Below are 26985 nucleotides of genomic sequence, written 5' to 3'. Positions count from 1 at the left end.
AGGTTGTTATAAGTGTATGTCACTCGAGTCTATATGCTTCTAAAGAACTTTTCTGTAATGCAAAAATATCTATTTATTTTCTTCCCCCAGTCCGTGGTATTTTTTTTTTAAAGATTTTATTTTTTTTCTTTTTCTCCCCAAAGTCCCCCGGTACATAGTTGTATATTCTTAGTTGTGGGTCCTTCTAGTTGTGGCATGTGGGATGCCGCCTCAGCGTGATTTGAAGAGCAGAGTCATGTCTGCGCCCAGGATTCGAACTTACAAAACACTGGGCCGCCTGCAGTGGAGTGCGCGAACTTAGCCACTCGGCCACGGGGCCTGCCCCCGAGCCTGTGGTATTTAAATGTAGGGTAAGAGAGGAAAAAGGAAAAAAAAATAACTCCACAAAGACAAGTAGTGAGCTTCTTATTGAAATAGAAAATAAAACCAAGAAAGATTGCTGACATCAAAGAGAGATGATTGGATGATAGTTACATTTATTTACCAGTAAGTCAGCCTAGTAGTGAACGCAGGGACAATTTAAATGTGTCTTTGGTATTGCTTAGAGTATACCTATTGTTGGAAATTGATTATACTCTCTGCTTCATTACTCATTAGTTTGTGATAATAGGAAAGAAATTTTGTTTTTCAGGTTTACTATCATGCCTTTTCTGATTTTGATTCTTCAAAATGGGGAGAGAATAACTGGCCTCAACCAAACTTTTGACTAAGAAATATTTATAAATTATGCCTCTGGTAATCTATCTAAAGATTATGTAAGAATTAAGAAGTCTTTTTGAGAGAACCTCATTGGTTGCTGTATCTTCTGAAACACAAAGGAAGCCTTGGTTTGCACCTCAAATGAACCCTAAGCCAAGAAAAGTATATAGGTTTCATAAGATCTTATTTCCATGTATGTATCTGCTGAGGCCTTCTCAGCACGTTTAGAAAAGGTATGAAAAACTGATTCAGAAGTACAGGTTTTCTTGATGTCGATAGAAAATCCAGTAGTGTTAACTGATAGAGACTTAGTCTTGCAAATTCTTGGTTCTGCATCCTTTGTGGAGTTGAATACCAAGTTCTTTCTAATTATGTAGAACCTACCATTTATCAAATATTTTCCTGTATATTTCATGAGTTGTAGATGTTGTTATGCTCATATTTTGTATTAAGTGCTTGCCTGAAATTAGTGAGCTAAAATTTGTGCTCATTCCATTCTAAATTGTTTACAACTTGGTTAGTCTTGAGTAGATGAACTGTCTTCCTTCTCTTCCTCACCTGTTGGGAAATTTCTTCTCAAAAGTCTTCTCTCGTATTATACCAATTCGTTGTGTATTTGCATTTATCATTATCTCTGTATCAAATGCAGGTAATCTTTGGGACTATTGAACATATTAGTTATTCATATATTGGTGCTGTCCTTAGATTTCTGGAGAATGCTTTCTTGTCTTCAACATCTGTCTGAATTGGGCCCTACTGAGAGCATGAGGGATTTGACTGAATAATGGGAGACAATGGATTAATTTTGGAACATGGGACATTACAGGGCATGATAGGACTGACCGAAGGCTGAAAGATGCTGCTTAAAGGATAACATGAAGTTGTGGGTAAGAAAGACAAGAGATAGAAAGGTGCAGAATGGTGAGGTGAGAAAGTATTAAAAATAAGCTTCTTTACTTTGTGGGAACATTATATACTATTTAAAACATGTACGTACTTGTTATAACTTGTTGATGATAGCTTGTTTTGTGTATTTGTGGGATAGTGCACATTAATTACTTGTTTTATGTCAAAAAAGCGATTTAGTGAATTTTGCCTCAATGTGGCTATTTGGGACAACCTACTGTTTTGTAAATTAAATTTTGTTGTTGTGAACTCAGATTCTACCACAGGGTTAAAAACCAATAGAAAGGTTTTTTAGCTTTCATTAGCAAACATTTATTGAACATCCTCAGTGTGTTTTAGAATTGTATTAGATACTGTGGATGCTAGAGATCATTCATACATGGTGCCTGCCTTCAAGGAGCTTATATCTCATTGGGGGAAATAGATTGCAATAAATAGATGTTATAAGTGATGAGTAGGTGCTATGGTAGACGTTAATGAAATTGATGGAAATCCAGAGGAAGAATTGATCAGTTCTTTCCTGGAGTAGTTTTTGGTTGGGGGCATGTATCAGCTAACAGCTTTATAGAGGACTTACCTTAGATGTTAGCCTTGGAAGATCACTAGATGATTATGCTGAAGAAGAGTGTTACAGGCAGAACAAGTTGCTTGAGCATAGATGTGTGAGATAATGTGGCTACACTTAGGGAACTGCACGAATGACTGTTCAGTATGACTGTGGAGTATAGTTTGATAGAGTGGATGAGGAGAGAAATACTTCTAGGGGAGACAGCAGAGGCCAAATCACTGAAGACCTTTTATGCCACGCTACGTAGTTTAGACTTTTTCTTATGGACAATAGGATGCTAAACAAAGGAGTGAAATGATGATGTTGCACTTCAGATAGATCACTGTGGGCATTATGAAAGATAGATTGCTGGGATTCGGAATTGTAGGCAGTGAGACTGTTGTATTAATAAACTCTTGCCATAGCCCAGTTTTGAAGAAACAAGGGCTTGAACTTGAGGCACAGGGTGGAGATTTTAGATCTAAGTAAATCAGCAGGACTTCATAACTGTTTGGGTGAGAAATGAGGAAAAAGAAAGGCATTTAGGATAATTCTAAGGTTTCTAATGGAGTGATTTTCAGCTGTTGGGTCTATTCACCAAAAATGGCAGTACAAGAAAATGAGCACATCTGAGGTGAAGGGGTTGAGGAAGAAGATGGGCTCAATTATGGTTAAATTGATTTTGAGGTGCATGTGGCACATTTAAGTGAAGATACTTAGTTGACAGTTGTTACAACACGACAGAAGCTTAGGAGAGAGTGAGCCAAGCTGTAGTTAGAGGTTTAGGTGTTATCAGCATACAGTTAGCCACTTAGGACCTTTTAGAGAAAAGGAGATGTAAATTAGGTTGCCCAATAAATTTACTCTCATTTATTGCTTTCTTGAGGAAACATTTGTTAATTACCTATTTGTCCCAGATTTTATGCTAAATCTGAGGAATATAATGATATAAAGAATGGCCTTTGCTGTTAAGGAACATATTGAGGGAGATGGACACATAAAATAATTTCAATATAATAAGGTAAGTGTTGTGATAGTGATAACCAGAAGAGGCTATGGGAATAGAGAAGACATGTAATTATCTTAGCCTGGAAGTGCAGGAGAAGATTTCTTGGAAATGACAGCTGTTTATTCCAGGAAAAGATGGCTAGGAAAGTATTTTGGGGAGGGAGGAGCATCATAAGCTAAGGCATGAATAGCTGAAAAAACATAAAATGTTGGAGTGAGTTATCCAGAAGATTGGCATTTTAAGTTTTAAGTGTGGGGCAGGAATGGTAGGAGATGAGGCTTGTGGACAGTATTATAGGTGATGGTGAGCATGGGGATGGAGCATGGAGAATCACTGGAAGATTTTTAGTTGAGAGTGACGTAGAACATGTGACTGAAGCAGTCTTGAAAGGTACCTACCAGGCAAATTGTTAGTAGGGGTAGAAGTCCGGGCAGCGGACATAGTTTGAGCAAAAGCCTAGAGGTGTGAAATACCAGGTCACTTCAAGGGATTTAGAGAGTTCTTTTGTTATTTGAGTGTGGAATGCAAGGAAGGGCATGCAGAGAGATGAGAGTGGCAGACAGGCCAATTCTTAGAGGGTCTTGTGTACCCTTGAAGAACTTGAACTTTATCCTGTCAAAGGTCACTCTGGCACTAATGCTCAAGAATGGAGATGAGGAGTCAGTAGGCCTGATGAGAGATGAGAGCCTGACCTAAAGAAGTAGCAGAAGGAATGAAGAAATCAGATTCAAGGAATTACAACAGTTCTCATCCTTACACCAAGATAACCTATACACCAAGATAACCTGTGGAGTATCTTAAAAATCCAACCAACTACATCACATAACTGGAGATCCTGATTTGCTAACTCTGGGCATGAGCCTGAGAATCTTATTTTGCTTTTTTTAGTTTTATATTTTACATTAACTGTATATAGTAAAATTGACCTTTTTTTAGATGTACAGTTTCATGAATTTAACACGTGAGGATTTGTATAACCTCTACCACAATTGGGATACAGAACAGTTTTATCACCCCAAAAAACTCTTGCTGTCTCTTTATAAAAGTCATACTCTTCTCATTTTTTTTTTTAAAGATTTTGTTTTTCTTTTTCTCCCCAAAGCCCCCCGGTACATAGTTGTGTACTTTTAGTTGTGAGTCCTTCTAGTTGTTGCATGTGGGACACTGCCTCAGCATGGCTTGATGAGTGGTGCCATGTGCGTGCTCAGGATCTAAACCAGCGAAACCCTGGGCCGCCGAAGCAGAGCACGCGAACTTAACCACTCGGCCACGGGGCTGGCCCCTCTTCTCCCGATTTTTAACCCCTGGAAATCGCTGCTCTGTTCTGTGTCATTATAGTTTTATCTTTTTGAGAATGTCATATACATCAAGTCATATAGTATGTAAGCTTTTGAGACTGGCTTTTCAGTCGGCATGTCTTTGAGAGTCATCCAAGTTGCATTTATTAATTGTTCCTTTTTATTGCTGAATAATATTCCATTTTATGGCTCTATTACAGTTTGTTTATCCGTCATCATTGAAGGACTTTTGAATTGTTTACAGTTTTGGGTAATATGACTAGAGCTGTTATAAACATTCATGTATGGATTTTTATTTGAACGTAAGTTTTCATTTCTCTAGGGTAGGTACCCAGGAATGAGATTGCTGGGTCATATGGTAAGTATGTGTTTAACATTATAGGAAACTTCCAAACTTTTTTCCAAAGTGACTGTACCATTTGACATTCCCACCAGCAGTGTCTGAGAGTTCCAATTGTTCCACATTCTCACCAACTCTTGGTGTAGTGTCTGTATTTTACCTCTTTTTTTAAAGTATTTTATTAGGTGTGTAGTGGTATCTCATTGTGCTTTTCATTTGCATTTCCTTAATGGCTAATGATGTTGAACATCTTTTCATGTATTTATTTGCCATGTATATATCCCTTTGGTGAAGTGTCTTAAGTCTTTTGCTCATTTTTAAATTTGGTTATTTTTTCTTACTGTTGAATTTTAAAAAATATGTATATTCTGTATATTCAAAAAATATATATGTGCACAAGTCGTCAGATATGTGATTTGCAAGCATTTTCTATAGCTTACCTTATTTTCTTAACAGTACCTTTCACAGAACAAAAAGTTTTAATCTTGATAAAAGTCAAATTTATTAGCTGTTTTTTGAATGTCTAATTGTTCCAACACTGTTGAAAAGATTATCCTTTCTACATTGAATTGCCACTGCACCTTTGTAAAAAATGAGTTGGGTCCATTTCTGTGGGTATGTATGTGGACTCTGTTCTGTTTATTGGTCTCTGTGTCTGTCCCTTCTCCAATACCACATTGTTTTGATTATTGTAACTTTAAAGTTAAAATTGGATGCTGTGATTCTTCCCACCTCATTCTTTTTCAAGATTGGCACCTGAGCTAACAACTATTGCCAGTCTTTTTTTTTTCCTGCTTTTTCTCCCCAAATCCCCCCAGTACATAGTTGTGTATTTTAGTTGTGGGTCCCTCTAGCTGTGACATGTGGGACGCCGCCTCAGCACGGCCTGATGAGCAGTGCCATGTCCGTGCCCAGGATCAGAACCAGCAAAACCGTGGGCCGCCGAAGCAGAGCGTGTGAAACCACTCGGCCACAGGGCCAGGCCCCACCACCTTATTCTTTATCAGAATATTTTGTCTATTCTAATTACATTGCTTTTCCTTATAAGTTTTAGGACCCCCTTAGCTATATACAGAAAATCCTGCTGGAATTGTGATTGGCAGTAGGTTAAATCTGTAGAACAATTAGGGGAGAATTGACATCTTTATTGTTTGGAGTCTTCCAGTCCATGAACATGCTATGTCTCTCCGATTCTTTAGTTATTGTTTGGTTTCTTTCAGTATAGATCCTGTACATGTTTTTTTTTTAGGTTTATCCTTAAGAAACTCATTTTGGGGGGAGCTATTATAAATAGTATTGTTTTTTAAGTTTTAGTTTCCAATTGTTCGTTGCTAGTTTATAGAACTGTGAACTAAATGCATTTATAAGTTCTAAGAGTTTTTTTTCTCATAGATTTCTTGGGATTTTTTTTACTTAGACAATCATGTCATCTGTGAATAGGAAGAGTTTTATTTCTTCCTTTCTGATCTGCATGCCTTTTATGTCTTTTTCTTGCCTATTGCAAGAAAATGACTGGGACATTCAGTACAAAGTTGAATAGAAATGGTGAGAGTAGACATGCTTGCCTTGTTCCAGATCCTTGGGGGGAAAGCATTCGGTTTTTCACCGTTAAGTTTGGTGTTGACTGTAGGTTTTTTGTAATTACTCTTAAAAGTCAAGAAAATTCCTTTCTCTTTCTAGGTTGTGCAGAGTTTTTATTGTGAATGGATGCTGAATTTTGTCAAATGCTTTTTCTGCATCAATTGATATGATCATATGATTTTTCTTCTTTAGCCTGTTTACGTGGTGGATTACATTGGTTGATTTTTTTGAATATTGAATTAGCCTTGGATTCTTGGAATATACCCCAATTGGTCGTGGTATAGAATTCTTTTTATAGGTTGCTGGATTCTATTTGCTAATATTTTCTTGAGGATTTCTACATCTATATTCGAGTGATACTGGTCTGTATTTTCTTTTTCTGTACTGTTTTTGTCCATGCAATGCAATTCTGATGCTAACCCCCCAGAGTCAGGTCAGGTTTGACAGGTTAAGGGCACAGTCCTCCACAAAACTGCCCTCACTTCAGACATTAGCCCCAAGCTGCGGAGTTTCCAGGCCACCCACACTTCTAACCAACTGGCTACAAATTTGGGGGTTCCCACTACCCCCTCGGGTTTGCTAGAACAACTCACAGAACTCAGGAAAATGCTATACTTAGGATTACAGTTTTATTGTAAAGGATACAAATCAGGACCATCTAAGAGACGGCAAAGTCTGGGAGAACCCCAACTGCAAAGCTTTCATGTCCTCAGGCTGCATCACCCTCCCAGCACATCAGTGTGTATCACCAACCAGGAAAGCTCACCCTAGCTTTGGGTGCCCACAGTTTTTGTTGGTGTTTCATTACATAGGCATGATTGATTGAATGATTGGCCGCATGATTGAACCCAGTCTCCCATTCCCCTCCCCTCTCTGTGGGTCAAGCTGAGATCATGTGGCTCAAAACCTCAAGTTTCTAATCACATAGTTGTCTTTCCAACATGGTTAGTCCCTATCCTGAAACTACCCTAGAGCTCCATCACGAATAACAAAGACACTCTTATAACTTGGGAAATTTTAAGGGTTTAGAGGCGCTTTCCCAGGACTAGGGACAAGGACCAACCAAATTCTTAATTATACCACAGTCCAGTTTTGTTATCAGGATAATATTGGCCTCATAAAGTGAGCTGAAAAGTGTTCTATACTCTTACATTTTCTGAAGGAGATTTTATAGAATTGATGCTAATTTTTCTATAAACATTTGGTAGAATTCTTTTTATTTATTTTTTTTGAGCAAGATTAGCCCTGAGGTGACATCTGCTGCCAATCCTCCTCTTTTTCCTGAGGAAGACTGGCCCTGAGCTAACATCCGTGCCCATCTTCCTCTATGTTGTATGTGGGACGCCTGCCACCGCATGGCTTGCCAAACGGTGCTGTGTCCGCACCCAGGATCCAAACTGGCGAACCCTGGGCCTCCGAAGCGGAACGTGTGAACTTAACCACTGTGCCACCGGGCCAGCCCCTTGGTAGAATTCTTGAGTGAAACCACCTGGTGCTGGAGATTTCATTTTTGATTGTTTTTAAAATATGAATTTAATGTCTTTAATAGTTGTATAACTATTCAAATTATTTCATATTGGGTGAATGTGGTAGTTTGTACTTTTTTGAGGAATTGGTCTGTTTCATCTCAGTTGTCAAATTTATGTGTATAGATTGTTTGTACTAGTTCCATTTAATGTCTGGCGTTCATAGTGATATCTTGTTTTATTTCAGATATTGGTAGTTTGTGTCTTGTGTTTCTTTTTTATCAGTCTTGCTAGAGGTTTGTCAATTTTTTTGATTGTTTCAAACAACCAGTTTTTTTGTCATTCATTTTTTTCTGTTTTCAATTTCATTGATTTCTTCTCTTGTCTTTATTATTACCTTCTGCTTGCCTTGGATTTATTCTGCCCTACTTTCTTAAGGTGGGAGCTTAGATTTGAGAACTTTACTCTTCTCTCTTTAAAAAAAATTCTGAAATTAATTGTTTGGTGAGAACACTTAAGCTCTACTCTCAGCAAATATCAGTTATACAGTACAGTGTTATCAAGTGTAGTCACCATGTTACACATCAGATACTCAGACCTTATTCATCTTAATAACTGAAAGTTTGTGCCCTTTACCAGCCTCTCCGTTTCCCTGACACCCCAGTTCCTGGCAACGACCATTCTACTATCTGTGATTTTGACTTTTATTTGTTTAGATTGCGCATAGAAGTGATATCATGCAGTGTTTGTCTTTTTCTGTCTGCCTTATTTCACTTAGAATAATGCCCTCCAGGTTCATCCATGTTGTCACAAGGCTGAATAATATTCCATTGTATCTATACCACATCTTTTCTATCCATTTATCTGTTGATGGACACTTAGATTGTTTCCGTATCTTAGCTATTGTGAGTATTGTGAACATAGAGTACAGATATCTCTTGGAATCAATGGTTTTGTTTCCTTTGGGTATATCCCTAGAAGTGGAATTGCTGGATCTTATGGTATTCTATTTTTAATTTCTTGAGGAACCTTTATGCTGTTTTCCATAGTGGCTGTACCAGTGTTCATTCCTGCAAACAGTTTTCAAGGGTTCACTTTTCTCTACATTCTTGCCAGCTTTTATCTCTTGTCTTTTTGATAATAGACATTCTAACAGGTGTGAGGTGATATCTCATTGTGGTTTTGATTTTCGTTTCTCTAATGATTAGTGATGTTGAGCACTGTGTCATATATTTGTTGGCCATTTGTGTGTCTTCTTTGGAAAAATCTCTGTTTAGGTCCTTTGCCCATTTTTAATTGGGTTATTTGGTTTTTTGCTATTGAGTTGTATGAGTTTGTTGTGTATCTTGGATATTAACCCCTTATCCAATAAGGGGATGTGTGGTTGCAGATATTTTCTCCCGTTCCATAGGTTGCTTTTTCATTTTGTTGCTAGTTTCCTTTGCTGTGCAGAAACTTTTTAGTTTGATTAGTTGTACGTTTTTGCTTTTATTGCCTTTGCTGTCTTTGTTTTGGTGTCAAATCTAAAAAGTTATTGAGAAGAACAATGTCAAGAAACTTACTCCCTATATTTTCTTGTAGGCGTTTGACAGTTTCAGGGCTAGTGTTTGTCTTTAATCTATTTTGAGTTGATTTTTATGTATGGTATAAGATAGGGGTCCAGTTTCATTCTTTTGCATGTGGATATCGAATTTTCCCAGCACCATTTATTGAAGAAACTATCCTTTCCCCAGTGCATATTCTTGGATCTTTTGTGGAGGATTAACTGACCAAACATGCGTGGGTTTATTTCTGGACTCTCTATTCTGTTTCATTGATCTGTGTGTCTGTTATTATGCCAATACCATACTGTTTTGATTATTATAGCTTTATAATATAGTTTGAAATCAGGAAGTGTGATGACTGCAACTTTGTTGTTCTTTCTCAAGATTGCTTTTTCTATTTGGGGTCTTTTGGGCTTCCATACACATTTCAGGATTGCTTTTTTGGTATCTGTGAAAAATGCCGTTGGAATTTTGTCAGGGATTACATTGAATCTGTAGATTGCTATGGGTGGTATGGACATTTTAGCAATATTAATTCTTTCAATTCCTGAACACGGAATATCTTTTCATTGATTTGTGTTTTCACTTTTTTTCATCAATGTCTTATTGTTTTCAGTGTACAGATCTTTTACCTCCTTGGTTAAATTTATTCCTAAGTATTTTATTCTTTTTGATGCTGTTGTAAATGTGATTGTCTTCTTAGAAAATTTCTTTCTAATGGTTCATTGTTGGTGTGTAGAAACACAACTGATTTTTGTATCCTGCAACTTTACTGAATTTATTAGTTCTAAGAGTTTTTACATGGAATCTTTAGGGTTTTCTATGTATACAATCATGTCATCTGCAAACAGAGACAGTTTTACTTCTTCCTTTCCAAATTTGTTTGCCTTTTCTTTTTTTCTTGCCTAATACCTCTGGCTAGGACTTCCAGTACTATATTGAATGGATGTGGCGAGAGTAGGCATCCTTATCTTGTTCCTGATCTTAGAGGAAATGCTTTCAACCTTTTACCATTGACTAGGATATTAGCTGTGGGCTTGTCATATGTGGCCTTTATTATGTTGACATTATGTTCCTTCCATACTCAATTTTTTGAGAGTTTTTATTATGAAAGTATGCTGAATTTTATCAAATGCTTTTATTGCATCTACTGAGATGATCATATGATTTTTATCCTTCATTTTGTTAATGTGATGTATCATATTGATTGATTTGCATATGTTGAACCACCCTTACAACCCAGGAATACATGCTCTTTTCTAATGTAAGCATTTGCTGCTGTAAATCTCTTTCTCTGCGTGTTTTAGCTGTGTCCCACAAAATTTGTTATGTTGTAGTTTTATTTTTATTCTGTTCCATGTATTTTTTTTTCCCCACTCAGACTTCCTCTTGACCCATGGATTGTTTAGAAGTTATTACTTAATTTCCAAGTGTGGAAATTGTACTGTTATCCCCCTTGATTCCTAGTTTTATTCCATTGCGGCCAGAGAAAACACTCTGTGTGATTTCTGTTCTTTTAAATTGGTTGAAGTTTGTTTTATGGCCTAGGATGTGGACTATCTTGGTGAATATTCATGAGCATTTGAAAAGAATGTATATTCTGTTGTTGAGTGGCGTGTTCTATAAATTTAAATCCTATTGATTGATGGTGTTGTTTAGTTCTGTATCTTTGGTGATATTTTTGTCTAGTAGCTCTATTAATTGTTGTGAGACGGATGTTGAAGTCTTCAACTATAATTGTAGATTTGTCTGTTTCTTCTTTCAGTTCTATCCATTTCTGCTTCATGTGTTTTGAAGCTCTTTTGTTTGTTGCACATACATATAAGATTGTGTGTTTTTGGTGTATTGACCCTTTTATCATTATGTAATGTCCTTCTTTGTACCTGGTCATTTCTTTATTCTACTTCATCTGATATTGATCTAGCCATTCCTGCTTTCTTTTGATTAATGTTTATGTCATATGTCTTTTTCCATTCATTTACTTCCAGTCTACCTGTTTCATTATATTTGAAGTTAGTATCATGTAGCATATAGTTAGTTCATATTTTTTAAGTCTAGTCTGCCAAATTCTGTCTTTTGTTATCCTTAAACCTTTTACATATAATGTAATATTAGTAAGTAAATTCATTTACTTTTGTTTTCTGTCCTTTCTGTTTTTCTTTCTTATGTGTCACTTGCCTATTTGTGGGTTACTTGAACAACTTTTAGAATTACATTTTGGTTTTTCCATAGAGTTTTTGAGTGTATCTCTGTATTTGATTTTTCAGTGGTTATGCTAGATATTACACTATCTATTCATAACTTATCAGAATATACTGATGTCACCATTTTACCAATTTGAGCAACCTTTAGAAACCTTATCTAGCTCCCTTTAGGTCCCTTTACCTTACCTCTTTATGGTAGTATTGTCTTAAATACTTCCTCTAATACATTAGAAACTACATAAGACAGTTTTATTTTTTTTACTTCAAATGGCTAACATAATTTAGAGAAGTCAAGAGGAGAAAGGATAGTGTTGCATTTTTCTGTTTTTACACTTTCTGTTCTTCATTTTTGGTGTTTCAAATTTTTTTCTTTACCATTTCCTTTATGTTTGAAGAACTTCTTTTCTAGCGGTAATCTAATGGTGACAGATTTTTTTAATTTTCCTTCCTCTGAGAGGGTCTTGATTTTACCTTCATTCCTTCAGGATATTTTCACTGGAAATAGAATACTGGATGACAGATCTTTTCTTTCAGCTTTTGGAAGTATGCCACTGCCTCCAAATGTTGACCTCCATAGTTACTGATGAGAAATCCACTGTCTTTTGAATCATTGTTCTTCTGTAGTTAATATATCACTTTTTCTTATCTGCTTTCAGGATATTTTCTTTGTTTTAAATTTTCTGAAGTTTGATTGTGATGTGTCTTGGCATTTGTTTCTTTGGATTTCTATTCTGTTTGGTTCATTCAGTTTCTTGAATCTGTAGGTTTGTGTATTTTGCCAGATTTGGGAAGTTTTCAGCTACTTTTCTTTCATATAATCTTTCAGCCCCATACTCACTTTCTCATCTCCTTCTGGGACTCTGTTGATATGAATATTGCATCTTTTGTTATTGTTATTGGGTTCTGGAGGTTCTGTTTTTTTCCCCCAATAGATTTTCTACCTGTTACTCAGATTGGTTAGTTTTCATTGTTCTATCCTCAAGTTCACTGATTTCTTTCCTCTGTTGTATTTATTTATTCTGCAGTTCAGTCCATCTAGTGAATTTTTAATTTTGTATATTGTATTTTTCAGTTTCAGAATTTTCATTTGGTTCTTCTTTATATCTTCTGTTTCTTGCTAACTTTTTGTTTTTTCATTTGTTTGAAGTGTGTATAATTGTCCATTGAAGTTTGTTTTTTTTTTCAATTTTATGATGGCTGCTTTAAAATCCTTGTTAGGTAATTCTAATATCTGTGTCATCTTTAAGTTGGTATCTATCACTTCTCTTTGCTTATCGAAGTTGAGATTTTCCTCGTTCTTGGTATGATGGATGATTTTCAGTTGTATGCTGGATATTTTGGGTGTTGTGTTGTAGGATTCTGGATCGTATTTAATACTCATTTTTCAGACAGTCACCCTGTTTAGGTATAGTCCACAGGTTAGGTGGGGGTGGATGTTCATCTCCTTACTGGGCCCTGATGACACCAGGGTAGGTGAAGCAGAGGGCCTACTTGAAGTGCCTAGTTGCTGCTGGGCTGAAGTTCTGTTCCTCCTCACTGGGCCCTGCTGGCACTACCCGTGTAGAAAGGAAGACTGCCAACCAACACCACCTTGCAACACTTCATTCTTCCTCTTTGCTGCCCTGTGGGATTGGAAGTTTAACTGCCCATTTAGCCCCTTTGATATCACCTTGGTGGGGATAGCTCAGGGTCACTTGTCCTGACTTACTGCCACTAGATGGAACTGTAAGTACAGCTCTCCCCTCATCCACACTGACACTATAAGTACAGTTTCTCCTTTAGTCTTTGGCTAGAATCAAAAAAGTTTTCTATTCTGCTAGTCTTTTCCCTGTCCTTCGGCTATAGGGAGATGGCTTTTCTTGAGGCTTTTTTTTTTTTGGTTTATGCCTGTTGGTGGTTACAGGTTGGAGGCTTCTCCAGCATGCTCTCCAGGATATATAGGAGGCACAAAGAAAACCCATGGAATTCACCACTCTGTTATTCTTCGAGTCCCAAGGTCCCAAGGTATTTTGCCTTTCTACCATTCAGCGTCTTCCCAGGTTTGTTTGTTGTGTTACATGCCCTAAGATTTTTTAGTTGTAAGAGGGAGGACTTATGAGAATGGGACTTACTCCATCTTGGCCAAAGCAAATTATCTATGTCTTTTTTTTTTCTTTTTAATTGTGGTAGAATACGTGTACCATAAAATTTATCATTTTAACCATTTTTAAATGTGCATTTTAGTAGTGTCAGGTACATTCACATTGTTGTGCAACCAATCTCCAGAATTCCTTTCAACTTGCAAAACTAAAACTCATTACCCATTTAACAACTCTCCATTCTCCCCTCCCTGCAACCCTGGCAACAGCTATTTGTTCTACTTTCTGTCTCTATGAATTTAATTACTTTAAGTATTTCCTCTAAGTGGAATCATATAGTATTTGTCTTTTTGTGATTGGTTTATTTCACTTAGCATGTTGTCTTCAAGGTTCACCCATGTTGTAGCATAGGTCAGAATTTCTTTAAGGCTGAATAATAGTCCCTTGAATGTATATGTTGCATTTTGTTTATTCATCTGTTGATGGAAACTTGAGTTGCTTCCACCTTCTGGCTATTGTGAATAATGCTGCTATGAACATGAGTGTACAAATATCTCTTCAGGACCTTGCTTTCAGTTCTTTTGAGTACATACTTAGAAGTGAAATTACTGGATCGTGTATATTTAATTTTTTGTGGGATTGCCGTAATGCTTTCAATAGCAATTGCACCATTTTACATTCCCACCAACAGTGCACAAGGATTCCGGTTTCTCTACATCCTCACCAACACTGGTTACTTTTTTTGACAGTAGCCATCCTAATGGCTGTGAAGTAGTAACAGTCGTAGCTCATTGTGGTTTTGATTTGCATTTCTCCTAATGATTAGTAATGTTGAGCATCTTTTTATGTGCTTCTTGGCCATTTGTCTACTTTCTTCGAAGAAATGTCTATTCAAGTCCTTTGCCCATTTTTAAATCAGGTTGTTTTTTTGTTGTTGAGTTTTGAGTTCTTTATATACTCTGAATATTAACTCTTTATGAGATAAATGATATGCAAATATTTTCTTCCATTCCTTAGATTGCCTTTTCACTCTGTTGGTTACATTAATTCTTGCAGTTTTTAATTTTGATGTAGTCTAATTTATTTTTACTTTCTTTTCCCTGTACTCTTGGTGTATTATCTAAGAAATCATTGCCAAATCCAATATTGTTTAGCTTTCCCTCTGTATTTTCTTTTAAGAATTTTGTGGTTTTACCTCTTATGTTTAGGTCGTTGATCCATTTTGAGTTAATTTTTGTATATAGTGTAAGGTAAGAGTCCCTATATGTGTGTCTTTTAACATAAGCCTCAGTTTTAGAAAGATAAAAAAACTTTCTTAATATTAAAAGTTGTTCATAAATGCATAAAATTTTAAACAAATTTGAGTTCTTTGGTTATTAGACTTCTCTTTTTTTACTTTGGTGACCTCCTAAGGCTTTCTGCAGTATTGCACATACATTTTACTTAAGCTGTTCTTTTATAGAAGTTACATTACTGTTTAAATTGTTTATGTTGTATAAAAAGCAAAAAGAACGAGTAGTCTTAGAATAAGAGAGAAGGACCAGCTTTCTCTTTTCATTTTCTTCATGCTGTTCAGATAGATGCTGTGATATTGTGGAAGAAGCCCTGATAGGTAGTCAGTTTTTTATTCTAATCCTGATTCTACCATTTGCTAGATCAGAGACAAGGAAATTATCGAGTCTCTCTTCATCATCTGTAATACCTACTTCATAGTGTTATTATAAGCTTAAATGAGACAGTATTATATATAGTTAATAGAAGATGTACAAACCATAAGTATGTACATAATATTGAGAGTTGCTTAAATCATTTGGTTTTTTAAGGTAAAGTGGTAGTTACACAGGTATAATTGCAAAGTTAAATCTCTTGAGCTGATACACACTTTCCAGCCTGTATATTATACTTTAATAAGTTTACACTAAAAATTAATGTGCATAGGAAAAATACTATACATTAATATGTTAACTGGAATTATTTCTATGTGGTGGATTATGGGTGATTTTTTTTTTTCTCCTTTATACATTTCTGTATTTTCTGAATTCTCTAAAGTGATCGTGGGTTACTTTTATAGTTATTTTTTAAAAGAAATTTTAACAGATAATTTAATATTGAAATATTCATGTATTAAATGGTATGCCTGGAATTTGCTTTAATTGAATTTATTGGAGAGGGGGAGCATGAAGTAGATAAGGGTATAGATGAAACAAGATAATTGTCAAAGGTAAATAATGGGACATCGGGATTCATTAGATTATTTATTCTCCCCTTTTGAATGTGTTTGGAATTTTCTGTAATAAAAGATTTTAAAAGCTGTTAAAAGAGTGCACTGTAAAATGGGAGGTTTAATAAGGACTCAAGTGTAAGGTGATTTTCTTTTTTCTGAGGGGAATACTTTTTGGAGGACAAAAATTTGTCTCCTGATATGGAGCATGCATGGTTTTTGAAGTTATGGGGACTTTTTTTTTCCTGTGCTTGCAGGCTTCTACATTTTAGCTGAGCTACTCAGTAATAGAATATACGTGAAGTGTCATTTTCTTCTGTTACAAATTCTTCATTCCAGTCAAATATATGTCTTTTTTTTGTTTTAATATAACTTGATTGAGGTGTATTTTACATATCGTGTAATTCACCTGTTTCAAGTACACAACTCAGTGGGCTTTTTTTTGAGGAAGATTAGCCCTGAGGTAACATCTGCTGCTACTCCTCCTCTTTTTTGCCAGGGAAGAATGGCCCTGAGCTAACATCCGTGCCCATCTTCCTCTACTTTATGTGTGGGACTCTTGCCACAGCATGGCTTGACAGTGATGTGTAGATCCATATCAGGGATCCAAACTGGCAAACCCTGGGGCTGCCGAAGTGGAATGTGCGAACTTAACTCGTGCGCCACCAGGCTGGCCCCCCGAGTGGGTTTTTTTAGTAAATTTGCTGAGTTGTGCAACCATCACCATAAATCAATTTTTGAACATTTCCATCACTTTTATAAAATCTCTCATATCTATTAACCATTAATCCCTCTCCCCACCCCAGCAATCACTTCTCTGCTTTCTGTCTCTATAGATTTGCCTTTTCAGAACATTTTATGTAAATTGAATCATTCAGCATATAATCTTTAATGTAAGACTTTGTTTTAGAATGTTTTTGAGTTTTATCCAGATCCTAGTATGTGTCACTATTTAGTCCCTTTTAATTGCTGAATAGCATTCCATTGTATGGTATTGATATGTTTAACCATTCACCCTTTAGTGGACATTTAGATTGTTTCCAGTTTTTGGCAATTATGAATAATGTTGCTTTCCACATATACATGCGAGTTATTGTGTGGGTATATGTTTTCATTTCTCTTGGATAGATACCAAAGAATGCAATTCTGGGTCATTTGGCAAATTTATGTTTAAGTTTTTAAGGAATTGCCAGTTGTTTTCTGAAGTAGCCACAGCATTTAACTTCCCTCCAGCAATGTGTGAGGGTTCCCTTTTTTCCCTATCCTCACCAACATTTGTTATTGTCTATCTTTTTTTTCTGAGGAATATTGGCCCTGAGCTAAGATCCATGTCCAACTTCCTCCACTTTATATGTGGGACGCCTCCCACAGCATGGCTTGACGAGTGGTGTGTATGTCCACACTCAGGATCTGAACCGGCGAACCCCAGGCTGCCAGAGGGGAACGTGCGAACTTAACCGCTGCTCCACCAAGCTGGCCCAGTTGTGTGTCTTATTGAATTATACCCTTTCTAGTGCTGTGAAGTGACCTTTCATTGCAGTTTTGATTTGCATTTCCCTAGACTATTGATGTTGAACATCTTTTTATGAGCTTATTAGCCATTTGTATATCTTGTTTGGTGTAACATCTATTCACATCTTTTGCCGCATTTTTTGATTGGATTGTTTATCTCATTTATTGAGGGGTATGTATCTTTGCTGACTGAACAACACCTCATGCTTATTCACCTCTTCTCTCTCTTGCTCTCTGTCGTTCCTTTCATTTTCAGTTTCTCATACCTTCCTAAATTCTTTTTGTTCTTCAAGATTTAGCTCAAATACCTCCTTCTTTTGAGGGCCTTCCTGATTATTACTTACCACTTCCCACTCTCTTGGTCTCTTATACTAATTATATTTTGTTCCTTGAAATTTAGTGCTTAATTATTTTAAAAAGTAGGAAGATCTTGGCATCTGTGCACTTAAAATGTACAGTTTGGACTGTTGAGCTTCCTGATATAGATTAGTAAATTCTAATTTTTCTGAGGCATTAATTTGGATCAGGTATACACTGCTTTTCAAGGCTGGTTGGAGGCAGTAAGTCACTTAGCTAAAAACTGACTTTAGCCACTGCCTAGGAAAATGGCAGCTTTGTTTTCTCCTTGGGAGGCAAATTATTTGCCATGGACGTAGTTATGAGTTTTAGGATTTTTTAAAGATCTGCAAACTGTCCTTTATCAGTGTTGGTGGCTAGAAAGCATCTTGAATTTTTAATGTTTCGTGTATCACTTAAATCCTCTACCAGGTTTTATGATCATTCCTTTATTCAGCAATCATTTATTGTGTCCACTATCAGGATGGCAATGCAGTTTTGATAATGTTGGTGCTATTGTTAAGTCTGTGACCTTGGGTGTATCACTTAGGTATCTGTGTCTGTTTCCTCATATATATAGTCAGAACACTAATAGCATCTATCTCAAAGTTGCTGGAGGATCTAATAAGATATTTTAAAGTACCTGCAGTAGTATTTGGTGCTTGGTAACTGCTCAGGAGACAATTAGGAGTGGACTTTGTGTGCAACTTGTGATAAGGACGAAAGATGCATTGGTGAGTAAGACTGAAGGGTCTCTTTTCTTATGTAGTTTATAATCTGATAGGAAATACAGACATAGAATGAGTAATTAGATAACTGAAGAGCTACTAAGGAGAACTATAGTGCTCTATAGAAATATGTAGCAGGGAACGTAACCTAGACTGGATGTGTATGTGAAAGGGAGGTGTCATGGATGGCAGGGAAATTCTGTATCTCTCTGTGTTACTTCACAGGGGAAATGATGGTAATTAAGGGGATAGAGATTGAGGAAATATGGATCAAAATACTAAGGGAAATAGCAAATCAGATTCCTATAATTCCTAGAATTCTTAGATCTCCTACAACCATTCTTTTGGAGAATATATTGGAAGCCTAACAGTATTCATGTGTGTAACTTAGTTGTTTTATTAATTTTTTTGAAAATTGTGCTACAAGAAGTATGGTATCAGTATGCAACTTTGTTCAGTTAGGATATTCAAAAAATAGATTTTCAAAATCTGCAGTGTATTTAGGAATAAAGCATTTGACTTTCTTAGTATTGCAACTTTGTTGTTAAGTGATAAGCCACTCGAAGAGGTGAACTTGATAGTGGTGCCTCTGGAGATTAAAATTGAGTGTATATGTTTGTGTTTAATAAATTTTGACATACAATTTTGAAAAATGCAAATTTAGTATTTTCATATGTGTTTGTGATGGTTCAAATCTTGATTTGTAAATTGTTTCTTGGTCTGTAGTTTAATCACTTGTATGCTGGACTATAAGAAAATTTAGCGTTTAACTTAAAACATTGAATGCTACATCAGTTATTTAGTTCTTGTTCCTTATACTATTTTAATAAATAAAAATATGTAAATACAGTAATGTGCCACATAATGACGTTTTGGTCAACGATGGACCATATATATGATGGTGGCCCCATAACATTAGTACCATATAGCCTAGGTGTATTGTAGGCTACACCATCTAGGTTTGTGTGAGTACACTGACGTTCGCACAACAACAAAATCACCTAATGATACATTTCTCAGAACGTATCCCTGTCATTAAGCAACACATGACTGTATGTATAAAATTTTGCTGATCTGTGCTAAGATACTTTTGAGATTCTTTAGAAAGATAATTTCATTTGTGTGTATATAACTACTGATAGCACCTTCTGATAAAATATCATAAATGTACGGTTGCATAAGATGCATTTGTGTTTATGACTATTACAAGCATAACTTGTTTATAGACTAGATACATTATTGAGAAATTTCCTGTACTGAAAATATGTAGAGGTTAAATCATTTTCCCTTCATTTTCATTTTAAAATTAAAAGCTTCTTTTATAGGAAAAAATAGTCTACAATATATAAAAATCTCGAGATTTTTATGAGGTAATATTTTTAAGGAGCATTAAAGCTTGAAAGTAATATTTGTGGGTTTAAGATAAATAGATCCCAGCCTTTAATATTGGTCCAAACATAAAATTCACCAGGATCTTCATTGCCTTGTTTGCTTAATTTTTAAATTTAATTTATTTCTCAAAATACTTAAAATATACACAGTGTGAAAATCAAGAAGTATAAAAAGATATATAGAAGATGAAAAATAAGTTTTCCCCTGTCACCTAGTCACTTGATTTCTCTCTTTTAGGCAAGCAGTGTCTCCTTCCAGAGAGGGTTCATGCAGTTTCAAATATATATGCGTATGTATTGCTTTAAGAATTTCCCCTTGTGTCCACTTTAAGTGGAGGCTTTGACTATACCTGTATCCCCAATTTAAGTACTTTCTTTTAATATCCCAAGCTTTTAGCTATTTGTTCTAAAATGCTCTTAGATGTAATTGGAAAGAACTAATCGTTTATGAAATGCTTTCATAAAATCAAACTTGGGTGATTGCTTAGTGGGTATTTATAATATTGTTGTTTATACTTTTTCATATTTAAGACTTCTCAAAAAAGAAAATAGATTAAACCCAAAATGAAGCACTTTCACATCTCTTTGATGCTCCTAATATTCTTATGAGATAGACAATTGGATATCCTCATCCCCATTTCAAAAATCTGTAAACTGAGCCTTAGAAAGGTCATACAGTGGCAGACATGAGGTTTGACTCTCAGTCTTTTCGAGTCTTCATCCCATTTCTTTCTACTGTATTCCACTTGTGCAGCTAAGTCTGAAATAGAACCCAGGGCCCTGATTTATAGTGAAGTATTCTTTCCATGATGCCATAGCTGCTGCTTCTGCATATCTTATGTTGAGTAGAATCTGTGAAATTGTCTAATTGTTTATTTACCAGTAGGGCTGTTAGCACTTAGAACAGTAGCTCTGTTCTTTGTTGGTTGTCACTGTAGTCACTGCGGTTTGTTGATAGTGAACAGTCACTGCATTCTTTTCTATCAAAATATTGTTACATTAAAGGATCATTTTCATAATTCACAATTTCTGTAAATGCTTATTTTTACCTAGTGAGTTTTCTTTAAATTTGATTTACCTATCATTTAATACTTTAATGTCATTAGGCAGGCACTTGATCTGAATTCTATTGCGGGTTTTTTTGTGTATTTAAAATATTTTATACATAAGGTCTGGAATGGAAAAGAAAATTACTGACTTGAAATATTTACTATTCAAATCACATTTCTAGTGATGGTTTTCAAAACAGCAGGATTCCATAGGATTCCTTCTATTTCTAAATTAATAGGCAGCACAGTGTTTTGTTTTTGTTAGAACTTTTATGAGCACATTGGAAAAACTAATTATGATAGCATCATTCTAAAATTGATATTCTCTTTAATTAATAAGTCATTGAAATTCAGCAATTTGATTTAGGCTTGTTTCTTATCAAAATCACACTTGATAAGAATCATTCCCTCTTGTCATCTTGGGTAAGTCACTTCAGGTTTTTTAATTTATAAAATGGGCAAGTTGGTAATACTGTCTGCTATTCTAAGAATTAATAAGATGGATGTAAAACTGCTTTGTAAATTGTAAAATGCACAAATATGGGATATTTTTGTTTATTAGACTTGATATTCATGTGATTTTGGTGAGCTAATTAACAATTTTCATAATCTTAGGAAATATTTCTCAAGGATCTCAGTATTGCTGATATACCAAATAGTCACGAAACAGTTTCAGTCCCTTAGAATTTTTTATTCCTAGTTTTAAATTATTTAATCATGGAAAAATTATATAAATGCATTAGAAAACTTAAATTACACATTACATTATCTTTGGCCAGAGATTAGGGACTAAGTTAAAAAGTTGTGCAGTGCCTTTCTGTTACAAGTAATTTAAAAAATTAAAAATATAAAATTAAATTTGGAAAGTTTAGGTTGAGTTATTTGTAAGTTATCTGTGGTTCTTACATCTAGTTTGAATTTCATTTGAATTCAGTCACTCCCCTTTAGTTGACTTTCGCTGTTTTACAGTGGAAACTTCACTTTTCACCTTTATTCTGAAATTCCGCTGATATTCATGCCTTTCATAGCATAAATAATAGAATGATTGCTGTCAGAATTTTGCACTCCTTTTTGACACATCCTCTAGGAGCTGGCTTTTCAGGGGAGGAGAAGGAATATTGGCTTTTGAATGAAAATCTTTTCTTTTGCCTTTCTTATTTCAGAAAATAGCCAGCCCAATTTAGCCCTGACTGTGACAAGAAAACGTTTATTGAAATTCAGCAGGAAATTTGGTATTCTAGAGGACTGTTCAACATCTTGCATCTTATGTGCTTGTTTTTTGGGTTTTTTTGACCTAGTAAAAATTAGTTAGCATTATGTTTGCTAATAATTTTGGAAATAAGGGATTCTACTGAAAGTGCATATGAAGTAGAGTCTCTTGAGGGAAAATTTCCATAGTTTGGTTTACAGTGCTTGTTTACTTCTATAGAATGCCATAAGGTAAAATTTAGCTTAGCTCAGGGCAAAATGGTTACAAATACGTATGTAATAAACTTTCTTTTCTTTTTTTTTTTTTTTAAAGATTGGCGCCTGGGCTAACAACTGTTGCCAATCTTTTTTTTTTCTTTTCTGCTTTATCTCCCCAACCCCCGCCCCGTACACAGTTGTATATCTTAGTTGCAGGTCCTTCTAGTGGGATGTGGGATGCCGCCTCAACATGGCCTGACGAGCGGTGCCATGTCCACGCCCAGGATCCCAGCCTTGGGCCGCCGCAGCGGAGCGCATGAACTTAACCACTTGGCCACAGAGCCGGCCCCTGTAATAAACTTTCTAAGTGTGTAAAATAATGCTAGGTATTACATTAGTAACTGTGACAGCTTATACTGTAAACCATGGAGATAGTAAACCTCCTAGTATACAGATGTAGATGTTAGTGTAAACTTCACCCTAGCGTTGAAGCGTGTTGTGCATTGCACCTTCTTTTTCCAAAATTTTTGAAATTTTTAACAATATCAGAACTTAAGCACTTTTATCAATTCTGCCATCATTTCAGTACCCAGGAACATGTATTAGTTCATATAGTGAATATTCAATGTACAGGCAACTCCTAGTTCATCCCAGCTGAATATTTGTTCCTGTTGCATCTTTTTGCTTCCATAAAACTAAGGGAAGGGAGGTGGAGGCAGTGACAGCAGCAGCATAAGAAAAAGTTCTGTCTTTTTTGGGTGTTTTTCTGGATGCTAAAAAGTAATTTAAACTGGTATTTTGTTTTAGATTACTTTGTACTTTCATAGAAATAAATTGTTTACATGTGATTTAGTCATAATTTTGCAAACTAATTTTTCAGAGAACCTCCAGATTCTGAGGAGACCAAGTGTGTTAGAAGGAGATTGGTTTAGGGGACCAGTCCTTGCTGCATTTTATTAAGCGCTATACCTCTTAACTATCTGGTTTCCTTATCCAAATCCTCAGAACACATTAGAATAACTTTCCATGTTCCTGGCAATCCTTTTGTGTCTCTCAGTTAGCTCTCCCACTTGCCAAGAAGTTATTTCAAACCCCAATCTCCTCAAGCCTTCTTTAACGCTTTCTGTTCCAGTTACTGTGTAATAAAGTACCCCAAGACTTACTGGTGTAGCATAGTGACCATTTTATTATGCTCACAGATTGTGTGTGTCAGGAATTCAGATGGGGATGTTGCTACTCCACAATGTGTAGGGCTTCAGCTGGGAAGACTCAAATGACTGGAGGAGACATGCATGACTGGGAACTGGAATTCTCTGGAGGCTTCTTCTCTCACATGTCTCGTGCCTGGGCTGTGATGACTTGAAAGCTGGGTGCAGCTGGGATTGTTGACTGAACCATGTGGCTGGGGCTTCTCACATCAGGAGCACTTCGAAGAGTGGGTGTCTGGAGACTCAGCCTTCCACAAGAATCAGGCGGGAGCTGCTTGGCCTTTTCTGACCTAACCTTGGCAGTTGTCCACTGTCACTTTCACTGAATTCTGTTGGTTATAAATGTATCTCTAAGGCCAGCCCAGATTCAAGAACAGAGGAATTAGACTCTGTCTCTTGGTGGAGTTGTGGCAAGGTTATTTTGCAGATGGGCATGTGGGATGGGAGATAATATAGTGACCATTTTGGAAAATATAGTCTGTCACACTATCTCCCCATCATTAAATTTGTATGTCTTGGTGCCTGCCGAATATTGTCTGCTTGAACATCCCATAACTTAAAAATAGCTTTAAAATAGCTTAAAATTTAAAAACAGCTTAAAACATGACCAGAACTTACCTCTTCTTCACCCCTGCCTCTTCACCCCTGCCCTCACACAGTGAGAACATTGCATTTTGTGTCTAAGTTAGTAGTACCTCTGTTATTTAGTTATGCAAGCCAGATCTCTTCTTGCTCACGCCTTCCCCTCCTCCCCCAAAGAAATGAGATTGTTTCATTGTTTCTCCTCTAGGACGTCCATGGAATTCACATTTACTCATCCATAGTGTCACAGCTTTAATTCAAGCCATTATCTCTTCCCTGGATATTACTGTAACATTCTATTTAACTCCTCTGTTTTTATTTAATTCTTAACTATATATGAAATGTGGTTCTAAAGTCACAATAATTGGCTTTGAAAAAGTAAACCCAGCAGAATATATACATCCAAAGGAATGTTATTTTTCAAAGTAATTCCTTACATTTATGCAGTTTTATAAATGTTTTGTTTAAAATTGCTTGCACGTGTATAGTCATTGTTGATCCAAATCACCATTCTTAATTGATCCCGTGTCGTTGTTATAGTTTAGTTACAGGCTTCTTGAGAATCTAATAAAGGTTATGTACTTCTTTTCCTAAACAGTGCCTGCGCACACACAGAATTTGAGATGGTTCACAGAAGCATTGAAGTTAAGAATTTTTTGTTTTGTAGTCATATACCATTCTTCATACTTGGCTCCAAGCCACTTGTGATTAATTGGTGGTTAGAATCTGATTCCCTTTCTAGAGATTTTTCCTTCTGTGAGGTTACTAATTTAAAAAAAAAGGAAGCAGGCAGGAAAGAACTGCAAACAGTGAATTCCACAAATATTTTTGAATACTGGTAGCATTATGATAAATGGATGCACAGCCTCCCACAGTTACTGCTTTGAAGGAGCCAACACTTTGGATGTCTGAGTTCTAATGTGTTTATTAAAAACTATTCATTTGACTTTAAGGTCTTTCCTTAGATCACCAGTTTAATTTGCATTGAGTAGATGTTTTTGATCTGCAAACTATACAAGATATGACAAAAATGATGTCATGAGAGGTAGATATATAAATCATTCATGCGTATAAGTAATAGAATTTGTTGAATCTCAGTATTATTTTAAAGTTTATATTTGTACTGTCAGTGGGAGAAAAGAAAGCTGCTAAACAAATTGATAGTAAAAATGATATGAGAGGAAATATTTAATATACTTAGAAAATCAGGTATATAACTTGCATATAACCAGTTACTTTTTAATAAATCATTCTTTCCTGTTCATTAAAGAAGTCCTGTGCCTTATCAACTGTATTGACTTGGTTCTAGTTATTTAATTTACCTGAAAGGAATAAAACTGTGTTTCTTTCAAAATACTTTTGAAGTCTGTACTTTTTATGTTAATTCACAATGACTCATTTCCTCCAATTTTAATCTTTCCTTCTATATATAATGCAGTGGTTGTGTTTCTAAGGTTTTTAAAAAATTTATAAAAATAATTCTGAAGGGATAGGGAGTTAATGGCTAAAGAGAAAACTACTGAAAGAATTTCAGTAATAAAGTTTTTTTTTTAAGGACTATGCTATATAGTTAAAAAACCCTAAATATCACTAAATAAACAAATGCAGCCTCTGATTTTTATCTTATTTCAGCTCCAGAGTGATGACTTTTCTTATCACATCTGGTATTATCTGTTTGCATTATCTAGTGTTTCCAGAGCAGTGTCAAAAATATTTTGCTGTTTGTGGTCATCCTCGTCTTGGTTCTAACTTTAACAGGGAAGTATTTTACAATTAAGCACCATGTGTTTTTTGTGCTGAGGAAGATTTGCCCTGAGCTAACATCTGTGCCAGTCTTCCTCTATTTTGTATGTGGGTCACCACCATGGTGTGGCTGCTGAGGAGTGGTGTAGGTCTGTGCCTGGGAACTAAACCCTGGCCACTGAAGCGGAGCATGCTGAACTTAATCACTAGGCCATGGGGCTGGTCCGAAGCACTGTGTGGTTTTTAGTTTGAGTATGCTACTTCTTAATTTGATGCTTTAGTTTTTTTTTCTGGGTATTTTTTATTTAATAACTGATAATTAATTAGTTTATTTCTTTATTCTACTGTTGAAGGCTAATCTGAAACAAATTGTTTCCCAGCCCTAATTCATTAAAATGGAGGGGCAGTTTCCTCGAAGACTGTGTTACTGAACATTCATTATAAGTTAAGAAAACTGAAAAGGAATTCCTTTTTAGCATAGGCTCAAACACTAGTTTCAGAAGTCTTACAGGTATGATAAATGGATGTGGACATAGTGGATGAAACCCAAACGTCTTCCACTCATTTCTTTTAACCACTCTATGGCAGTGATTGTTAAATTTGTTTGTATATCAGAATTTCCTTGAAGCCTTGTTAAAACAGATTGTAGGACTCTACACTCAGAGTTTCTGATTCAATAAGTCTAGCGTGGGGCCTGGTAATGCTGATACTGGTGGTCCTACACTTTGAGAATCACTGCTTTATAGTAAGTTTACCCTGATAATTATAGAATGAATTTTTCCTTTCAATCACATCAATTAATAGAAGATTGCTTAGATATAGTACAATGTGTAGTGGGTAATACAGTTCTTTAGGACTAGAGAAACTAGTTTCTGAATCACTGTTTACCATCTGTCTGACCTTAAAGTCGTTATTTAACTAATCTGATCCATAGTTTCCTTATCTGTAAAATGAAGAAGTGTCCTTTTTAGGATAAAATTAGGTAATGTGTGGGAAAATGTTTTACACTCTATATTGCTGCACAAATATAAAGTAGTATTGCATATTATTTAAAAATTTTAGCTTGTTTTACAATACTATGGTTCATAATATTGTAATTTTCAGTATTTTGATAAATACTTATTCTCTCTACCTCC

General features: G+C 35.7%; 1 protein-coding gene across 2 annotated transcripts in view; it reads left to right on the top strand.

Annotated features, from left to right (window-relative positions):
- ARFGEF1 (ADP ribosylation factor guanine nucleotide exchange factor 1) overlaps window positions 1-26985 on the top strand; it is a 150428-nt gene that overhangs the window by 14054 nt on the left and 109389 nt on the right. The window contains exon 1 of one of the 2 annotated variants that reach the window (XM_046641683.1): window positions 20114-20150. The exons of the other annotated variant lie outside the window; for it this stretch is intronic. Coding sequence (XP_046497639.1) covers window positions 20129-20150 — 22 coding nt within the window. The 5' untranslated portion in view covers window positions 20114-20128. Of the gene's footprint in view, window positions 1-20113; window positions 20151-26985 lie in introns of those variants that run through there. 2 annotated transcript variants of the gene reach the window in all.

This window comes from Equus quagga, chromosome 16, assembly GCF_021613505.1.
Source record: "Equus quagga isolate Etosha38 chromosome 16, UCLA_HA_Equagga_1.0, whole genome shotgun sequence".
Taxonomy (NCBI): domain Eukaryota; kingdom Metazoa; phylum Chordata; class Mammalia; order Perissodactyla; family Equidae; genus Equus; species Equus quagga.
This window is presented reverse-complemented; position numbering and strand designations above follow the sequence as displayed.